Genomic DNA, 10,221 nt, shown 5'->3' with positions numbered 1-10,221 from the left:
CGCACGGTGTGTGAGCCCCCCCGCACAGAGTGAGCCCCCCGCACACAGTGAGCCCCCGCGCATAGCGCCGCTTACAACCCATCGTGAGCCGGCGCCTGTTCTCTGCCAGGCTTTCATCTCTAGCCAATAGGAGGCAGGCGCGGGCGTGGCCTGTGCGGGAGGGCGGAGACTCTCCAGCGCCTGTACTGCTGCCCCGGGGCTCCGTCAGTGCCGGGTAGAGGCAGCGGAATGACTGGATGTGTGTGTACAGTGTGTGCGGTCACCTGGCAAGTGCTCCCCGCCCCGGGGCTGGGGGAGTGAGCGGCCCTGCCTCCACCTTCACGAGAAGCAGGGATTCCCACACAGCGGGCTCCCCCCTCCCGCACTTCCCTCGCTCCTCCCCTCCGATAAACTCTGACAAACAGCCCGGGAAGTGGCAGCAAGACTCCGGACGGAGCGGAGAACACGCTGCTCACGGCTGCGCTCCGGGACTGAGCGGTGAACTTGGTGCGCTCACCTGAGGCGGAGCCGGGCTGCGGTCATGCCGGTCGGCAGTCTGCTGCCGTTCAGTGTGTCCCCGCTGGGGTCGGGGAGCGGAGCTGGGGGCGGGCCGGGCGGATTGGCCCCTGGAGGCGGGGTGTCCGGGCTGAGCTGGCTGGGCCCCGCGGGGAGGAAGCTCTCCGGATTCCGGCTCACGGAGAAGTTCGTGCTGCTGCTGGTGTTCAGCGGCTTTATCACCTTGTGTTTCGGGGCCATCTTCTTCCTCCCCGACTCCCCCAAGCTGCTGAGTGGGGTGTTCTTCCAGCAGCCTCCGCAGCCTCCTCCGCAGCGCACCCCGCTGGGGCCCGGACCGCAGGACGAGGAGGACGGGGGGCGCCTGGCCCGGATCCGGGAGGAGCATGAGCGGGTGCTGCGGGAAGCCAAGGACACCCTGAACCGGCCGCCCGAGCAGATCAAGGGGGACATCCAGAGCGACAAGGACCGGCTGCGGGCACAGGGCAGGGTGACGGCTGCGGGCAGGCTGACCCTCCGGCCCTTCAAGGAGCCCATTGGCGTGGTGGGCAAGGAGCCTGCGGACCCCGCCGTGCAGCAGAAGCGGGACAAGATCAAGGAGGTGAGAGCGCTGCCGCCGATCACTGCACACCTCACACAGTAGGGCTTGGAGGGATGATAGGTCACACATGGTGCAGAGGAGGTGAGAGCGCTGCCGCCGATCACTGCACACCTCACACAGTAGGGCTTGGAGGGATGATGGGTCACACATGGTGCAGAGGAGGTGAGAGCGCTGCCGCCGATCACTGCACACCTCACACAGTAGGGCATGGAGGGATGATAGGTCACACATGGTGCAGAGGAGGTGAGAGCGCTGCCGCCGATCACTGCACACCTCACACAGTAGGGCTTGGAGGGATGATAGGTCACACATGGTGCAGAGGAGGTGAGAGCGCTGCCGCCGATCACTGCACACCTCACACAGTAGGGCATGGAGGGATGATAGGTCACACATGGTGCAGAGGAGGTGAGAGCGCTGCCGCCGATCACTGCACACCTCACACAGTAGGGCTTGGAGGGATGATAGGTCACACATGGTGCAGAGGAGGTGAGAGCGCTGCCGCCGATCACTGCACACCTCACACAGTAGGGCATGGAGGGATGATAGGTCACACATGGTGTAGAGAAGGTGAGAGCGCTGCCGCCGATCACTGCACACCTCACACAGTAGGGCATGGAGGGATGATAGGTCACACATGGTGCAGAGGAGGTGAGAGCGCTGCCGCCGATCACTGCACACCTCACACAGTAGGGCATGGAGGGATGATAGGTCACACATGGTGCAGAGGAGGTGAGAGCGCTGCCGCCGATCACTGCACACCTCACACAGTAGGGCTTGGAGGGATGATAGGTCACACATGGTGCAGAGGAGGTGAGAGCGCTGCCGCCGATCACTGCACACCTCACACAGTAGGGCATGGAGGGATGATAGGTCACACATGGTGCAGAGGAGGTGAGAGCGCTGCCGCCGATCACTGCACACCTCACACAGTAGGGCTTGGAGGGATGATAGGTCACACATGGTGCAGAGGAGGTGAGAGCGCTGCCGCCGATCACTGCACACCTCACACAGTAGGGCATGGAGGGATGATAGGTCACACATGGTGCAGAGGAGGTGAGAGCGCTGCCGCCGATCACTGCACATGTTATACAGGGCAGGAGGGATGATAGGTCACACATGGGGCAGAGGAGGTGAGAGCGCTGCCGCCGATCACTGCACACCTCACACAGTAGGGCATGGAGGGATGATAGGTCACACATGGTGCAGAGGAGGTGAGAGCGCTGCCGCCGATCACTGCACACCTCACACAGTAGGGCATGGAGGGATGATAGGTCACACATGGTGCAGAGGAGGTGAGAGCGCTGCCGCCGATCACTGCACACCTCACACAGTAGGGCATGGAGGGATGATAGGTCACACATGGTGCAGAGGAGGTGAGAGCGCTGCCGCCGATCACTGCACATGTTATACAGGGCAGGAGGGATGATAGGTCACACATGGGGCAGAGGAGGTGAGAGCGCTGCTGCTGATCACTGCACATGTTATACAGGGCAGGAGGGATGATAGGTCACACATGGGGCAGAGGAGGTGAGAGCGCTGCTGCCGATCACTGCACACCTCACACAGTAGGGCATGAAGGGATGATAGGTCACACATGGTGTAGAGAAGGGGAGAGCGCTGCCGCCGATCACTGCACACCTCACACAGTAGGGCATGAAGGGATGATAGGTCACACATGGTGTAGAGAAGGGGAGAGCGCTGCCGCCGATCACTGCACACCTCACACAGTAGGGCATGGAGGGATGATAGGTCACACATGGGGCAGAGGAGGTGAGAGCGCTGCCGTCGATCACTGCACACCTCACACGGTAGGGCATGGAGGGATGATAGGTCACACATGGTGCAGAGGAGGTGAGAGCGCTGCCGCCGATCACTGCACACCTCACACGGTAGGGCATGGAGGGATGATAGGTCACACATGGTGCAGAGGAGGTGAGAGCGCTGCCGCCGATCACTGCACACCTCACACAGTAGGGCATGGAGGGATGATAGGTCACACATGGTGCGGAGGAGGTGTCTATCAGATTAGTGGCACAGCAGATGGGAGTCCAGTCCTGTAGTGTTGGCTGCTGCTGATCCATGTGGGTAGGAGGGCACCGTGCCAGTGTACAGCAGAGTCCTTAGCTGGCATCTCAGGGAGCTGCTGTGGGGTCCTTGTGCCCCCCTCTCTCATATCCATCCCGCAGCTTTGGTTGTACAGCAGCATCATTCTCTTGCTTCATTAATGGTCTTCATCCCAAAGAAAAAGGGGCAATTCCTTTGGCCAGTGCCCTCACAGTATGACACCCCCCCCCCCCCCCCCTCACCCACAGGATGCCCCCAGGGTTTGCCTACCCCCTTAGAGATGGCACCTGTGTAGAGATAGACCAGTGGCTACATGACCAGAAGGACTTGTACTATCAGTCACATGGCCAATCATATGTAATGAGAACTAAGGTGCAAAGGTTCCTTGAGCTGCGTCTTGGCCTTTTCCTTCTGAGATCCTGATTTTTAGTTGTTTTTTTTTCCCTTTTAATAACCAGGCGGTCCAGAAGCCAGGTAGTCAATGTCATTGATTTTTAAGTTGTATTCTCTTGCCTGGCTACTAAGAAAAAGTCAATCTGGTAGCGTGTCCGAAGCCGGAGCTGTGATCTGTGCACCCTGGTCATTAGCCGGAGTGGCCGCAGTGAAGTAATGAATGATCCCGGGGGGGGTCTCTGGATTGGCCGCTCTTCTCCATGGCATTGTTACTTCAGGCTGAATCTAGTCCTGCTTGAATGCCAAGTTGTCAAAATGAGATTTAGTGGCTTTTTGGAGGCACCTTGGAGGGGTTTATATTACTTTCTTGTCTTCTTGCTCCAGCTTTGAGTGGTTGCTTCTTCTACCGCCATCGCTTTGTAACTCTAATGATAATAGCGTGACTTCTCTGCCATAGGTTTCTGTCCTATACATCCTATATAAGCGCTAACAGAAAGTATAATGGATACATTAGTGCTTGTACTCTACACATTGAGACGCAGGCTGCAGACAGCGGCTTCTTGCTCTGATTTATGTCTTCCCATTATAAGCCATAAGATTTACTTGCTGCCATTGATTTAGGGTCTATTTCCAGGTAGAAGTGAAGTGAGGCCTTCTTTTTTTTTTTTCTCCTCCTCCCTCAAGAAATCTACTACTCTGCGTTCTTTAGTCTTAAGAACCGTTGGTTATTGCCTTTTCAGAAGGGGAGGGGGTTTAAGAATAAAGTCCTAAAAGGGGATATAATGTTTTGTGTCTTGGATCACTGATGCGGGGGCCGGATTAGGACGGATGCTCCAATTTACATGGTTTATCTGTTCCTTTCCCCACCCCCCCAAAAAAAAACAAACAAAAAAAACTGGTTGCCATTGAACGCAATATGGAGTGATATGAGATCTATAGAATAATGAGGGTGGCTGCTAAGTTCTGGCTGTAGCAGTGATGTGCTGTCCATACCATCACTACCATTACCAGTGATTGGCTACTACAGCCAGGTGGCCACTAGGACATATTATTGCCCTGTCCTGGATTCGGCATTGTGAACATGTGGAGTTAGAGAACAGCAAACTAGGTGTCAAGCAACAAAACAGGAATATACAAGCCTTCGTTACTAGAAGACCCCTATGCAGGATCTTTGGGAGGAATGCCTTATTTATGTATGGAAAAGGGTAGATAAATGTAAAGTAATAGAAGTTACTAGCAGCGTGGGTACAGCCTAACATGTACTAGGAAGAATTCTATAGTGACATGTACCAGCACTCATCAGGATGACCACCCTAGGGGTCCGCCATCCCTATGGTCCTGCAGGAATAAAATCACTATGATCTGTGAGAACGCTGCCCAGGACTGGTTACCGAATGATCATGCCCAATCTATAACGCAGCTAGCCTGCAGGTTTCCTCCTCAGTAAGCTATTAGAAAAATGCAAAATCGCATTTAATTTTATCTGTGCGCATATAAATGAGTCAGTAATTAAAATTGTTCCCTAACTATTCCTAGTTATTGGGAAAAATGAGAGAGCAGCGAGTAAAGTTCATTCCTGCCAATTAGCTGTCCATGTGGCACAAACTGTGAATTGAAACAACTATTCTGGGGTTATACGATGAGCCGTTCTTCTATTAGTTTGTAACCAGAGACCCATCACCTATAATATTAAAATATTAATTAGTCAAATCATTTGAAAATTCCCATGTATAGGAAACCAATGTAACAATGTTATTCTCAATAGGAAGTAACATGCACAACATGATCATATAAGCACAAATCAAATGATACGATCATATGAACAGCTTTATCAGAGTTATGTTGGTCGGATGAAAGAGCCACAATATCAGCAATTAGAGACATGGAGCAGGTCAGTAGGTTCGAGGAGAACCCTATACGGACCCTAGGAATATACCCCTGCCTCAATGATAACTCTTCTGTGGCTTACCCTTTAGATAGATACATTATGACATAAAACAAATAGTAAAAAACACCAATTAGTTCGGACCAAATAGTGGTCATTTATAGAGTTCCCCAAGTACTAGATAGAGATGATGTAACCATAAGAGGTCTCCATGTTCCCAAAATCAGTCAGGTTTTTAGGGTTTATCCAGAAGACCAATTCCATTATATGGGTCCAGTTACCCATGGCATAAAGGAAGGGGGGTGTCAATGCACTGGTGTCTCGGCTATCTTTAGGCAATGTTCACACGTTGCGATTTTTAGGTGTTTTACAGTACCAGCAAAGTCTGAGATTTCAGAAATCTCATGCGCACACATCTTTTTTTTTTTCTGACTGAATTGGAAAACTGATGCGTGTTTGCAAACTGCAGCATGTCGCTAATTTCAGCGTTTTAGTAGGGTAGATAGAAAGTAATGAGTAAGTGCAAAAACGCCGCAAAAACACAGGTATCTGGTTTTTCTGGGTTTTTGGTGCAACAAAAATGCACTAAAACCTGTTTTTATGTTATCAGCTTCTTTACTGCCAAGAGATGGTTTTGCGTGCAGCAAAAAACGCAAGATGTGAACATAGCCTTAGTCCTACAGCAAATTTAGATGTGGATTTGACAAGTAGGTGTTGCCAGTTGGGGGTCTGATGCTGTCCAATCAGTGCTTTCCATGTTAGACTATGTAGTGACACACCCGATTGGTTATTTATCTGTACCGCTTCAGGAAGAATAACGGAGGTGCTACACTAGCGTTAGTCCTAAATTGTACCACAAAAGTAGAGTATTTAGTATGCGAATATGTTCCCTTTTTTGACAATTTTGTAGCATGTCAAGAAAAGGAGGGCGTGTGGCTAAGAGGAGTCTGAAAATGCAGTACATTTATTAAAAACAAACTTTTTTTTTTTTTGTGCCACATACTTGTGTAAATGAGTCAAGAGGTGGCATAAGAAAGTGAAAAGGCTATTAGCAGGATGCACCCAATACATTGGAGTGTGTGTTTATGGGATAAATTTGTCACACATTCCGCCAGGCTTGTCTATTTTTCTTCTACTTTAAAGTAAATCTGCCCCAAAGTGTGCCAGAGATATTTTACATGTAGCGTATCAGTGACTGCCTATGGGTATGTGCCCACGGTTAGTCATTGCCAGTGCTTTGGACGCAGTACATGTCCTCTGTGTCCAAATCGCTGCCAGCTATTGAACGCAGGTGATTCCCCCAGCATACGCACTGTACATTGCAAAGATTCGCTGTCCTCTGCCTCGGGAACAGCGGTCAGGTATGCAATATGCATACTCCTTGGTAGGACCCATCTAGTCGGCGCAGCCTCGCTCAGTATAAGTGTATTGGTGGCACCACGCCCGCTAGATGGGACGCAACCTCGCCAATCCACTTGTACTGAGAGAGGCTGCGCCCACAAGACAGGTGCTACCCGGGAGTATGCATATCACATACCTGACTGCCCTTCCCGGGGCAGAGAACGGCGAGTCCTCGCTGCACACAAGGCACGCACTGGGAGGACTCAAAAGTCTGCAGTCGCACAAAGTGACTTCAGACTTTTCATGTTGGACCAGATAACCGCTTTAAAGGGAACCCGTCACCCCTTTTTTTTCGATTTTAGATAAAAAATATAGTTCAATTGTGCCTGAGCTCTGCTTTACATCAGTACCTTTCATATTCCCCGATTCCCAACCTTTGCTTATAAAATATCTTTGTAATCTGTTTTCGTATGTAAATTACCCCGGTCTGGTCCGATGGGCGGAGCCTATTCAGTCTCTCCCCCCGCTCCTCGGCGTGCTTGATGTAACGAGATCTGTGAATAGCACAGATCTCATACAGTTTCTACGCGTGTGCATTGAATTGGCCTTTAGCGCCTGCGCAGTATGCTTTGCCCAACTGTGGTCACAGCATAAAATCACTATTGCGCATGCGCCGGCAGTTTCCATGACGTTCTATGCTCCCTTGCATGGCAAGACTTCCGGGGCACAGAACGTCATGGAAACTGCCGGCGCATGCAGAATAGTGATTTTATGCTGTGACCACAGTTGGGCAAAGCATACTGCACAGGTGCTAGAGGCCAGTTCAATTCGCACACGCAGAAACTGTATGGGATCTGTGCTATTCACAGATCTCGTTACGTCAAGCACGCCGAGGAGCGGGAAGAGAAACAGCGAATAGGCTCCGCCCATCGGACCAGACCGGGGTAATTTACATACGAAAACTGAGCGATTTCAAAGGTATTTTATAAGCAAAGGTTGGGAATCGGGGGATATGAAAGGTACTGCTGTAAAGCAGAGCTCAGGCACAATTGAACCATATTTTTATCTCAAATCGAAAAAAAAAAAAAAAAGGGTGACTGGTTCCCTTTAACTTTTTTTTGGCAGCACTGGGACGTGGCATGTCAAACCCACTCGTTACATTTATGATGCATGTTCCCTATGCCACAATTCTTACCAGTTTCCAACTGGAAAAAGGTTTATGGTGCGGAGCATGTCACTATTCAGATGCACCACATTCATTAATGAAATGGGGGCGTCTGACACTAGCAAGCCCGCCTCATCAAGAACACTGTGAAAACCGCCGTCCTTGGTGAATCCGGGCCCATATTTCCATTTCTAGTACAGATTAAATTGCAGGAATATGTTGTAACATTCAGGACACTAATCCTTTTGCAACATCTGAGTAGGACAGGACACCGTTTGTGCCATTGGTTGAGCTTTAGGCTATGTTCACACACTGCTTATTTTCTGCAGCTAAAGCCTGATCTATTGGCAGTAAAAAAGCTGCAGAGAAAAGGCAGGTTTTGCTGCTTTTCTTGCAGTGTTTTTTTTTATGCATTTTTCAGGATCCCAAAATTCAGTTTTGCTTCCACCATGCAAGCATGAACAATGCAAGGTGTAAGGCCACCAATGCAGGACGTATGTGATTCCAACCATAAATCATTTTTGGGAAAATAAAGGGCAAATTGATCAAATTATTTACTGGAAAGAAGGTGTTTGTTTTTTGTTTTTTTTGTCTGAAAGAATGACTACTCTGAACAAAAACGTTCTTAGTTAATGAAAAGCTGGGGGGGGAGGGGTGTTGCATTGGTCAGTCATAGTTTACCTAACACCTAGGCAGTGCACTAAGGGTACCGTCACACATTGAAATTTCCATCGCTACGACGTTACGATTCGTGACGTTCTAGCGATATCGTTACGATATCGCTGTGTCTGACACGCTACTGCGATCAGACACCCTGCTGAGAATCGTACGTCGTAGCAGATCGTTTGGAACTTTCTTTCGTCGCTTGATCACCCGCTGACATCGCTGGATCGTTGTGTGTGACAGCGATCCAGCGATGTGTTCGCTTGTAACCAGGGTAAACATCGGGTAACTAAGCGCAGGGCCGCGCTTAGTAACCCGATGTTTACCCTGGTTACCAGCGTAAACGTAAAAAAACAAACCGTACATACTCACCCGTCGGTGTCCTTCAGGTCCCTTGCCGTCTGCTTCCTGCTCTGAGTGCCGGCCGGAAAGTGAGAGCAGAGCGCAGCACCGTGATTGCAACGTGTGACCGCAGTCTACGACGCTGGAGCGATGATTATACGACGCTGCGACGTCACGAATCGTGCCGTCGCAGCGATGAAAATTTCAATGTGTGACGGTACCGTTGGTGAACATTGTTTATTTTCACACTTTGTTAGGGTCAGGTATTGTTTAAGTTCACACATTAGCCGCATATATCCGATATCCCAGGGCTGCCCTTGTACATGCATGTTGGATTTACTCCAGTTTAATTTGTACCCTATGTATACTATGCCACTGCATATCACCCTGGCGAAGGCCAGCAGGGCACTGTGTGCCTCCGGGTGGTAGATGGGAGCCTGTAGATGCCTTCAGCACTTGTACCAGGAGCCCTGCTGAGCACTGGATGACTGTGGCTCCCTATGTGGAGTAGCTGTCAGATAGCCGTGTTGAGCAGGTGGTGGGTTGGAGGACAGTTGTAGACCTCTTGTCATTACTTCCTGTAGAATAGTTCTCTGAATGTTTTCATTAGCTATAAGCCGCTCCTTACGTTGTGCGAGCCTGTGACCTTTCACTTGCCACAGATGGAGATGTCATGAAGAATGCTGCTCCAAGAATGTGATAAAACTTCTCCACTTCTGTCTGTAGAGGTGGCAGCTTATCTAACTGTAATGTACCTCCTCCCCCTAGTTCACTCCGCTTCTTATGTTTAGAAGTTGTTCATTGGGTTAATTGGAAATACTGCTTTGATGTAAAACTAAACCCGAGACTGGCTCTTGCATTCTGCTGTCTGTGATGCTTAATTGCTAGAACAGTGGCTACATCCAATAAGCTACTGATTTAGTTTCACATTTCTCCTGGTAAAAGGGTTTCTTGGATAAATTATCCATGGTTGCTCAGTTTGACCCCTGACTGTAAGCACAATGAGCAGGCTTCCATAGCGGTCAATATTTCTGTTGACTTTCATGGTTTTATGTTGTGCCAGGAAAATGCAAGCTATGTTCAAATCTCAAAATGTGTCCTCATAGGCTGTGCCCAATGATACTGTCTTAATGCAACACATGGCCCCCTAAGGAATCCTCCGGAGTTCCAGAACACACTTCCGCACTGTAAGGCCTCATGCAGATGTCTGATATTCTTGTACGGGTGCGATCCATGGCATTCATACCTGTGATGGTCTATGGGTCATTGATGTGT

The 10,221-nt window shown here is 50.1% G+C and overlaps 1 protein-coding gene across 1 annotated transcript in view; it reads left to right on the top strand.

Moving 5' to 3' along the window:
• The first annotated feature begins 384 nt into the window (after nucleotides 1-384).
• Nucleotides 385-10,221, top strand: part of MAN1A1 (mannosidase alpha class 1A member 1) — a 248,095-nt gene continuing 238,258 nt past the window's right edge. Inside the window, exon 1 of the mRNA XM_077289550.1 lies at nucleotides 385-1,093. Within this exon, the coding sequence (XP_077145665.1) occupies nucleotides 521-1,093 (573 nt within the window). The 5' untranslated portion in view covers nucleotides 385-520. The remainder of the gene's footprint in view (nucleotides 1,094-10,221) is intronic.

Source organism: Ranitomeya variabilis, chromosome 2 (assembly GCF_051348905.1).
Source record: "Ranitomeya variabilis isolate aRanVar5 chromosome 2, aRanVar5.hap1, whole genome shotgun sequence".
NCBI classification, from domain to species: Eukaryota; Metazoa; Chordata; class Amphibia; order Anura; family Dendrobatidae; genus Ranitomeya; species Ranitomeya variabilis.
This window is presented reverse-complemented; position numbering and strand designations above follow the sequence as displayed.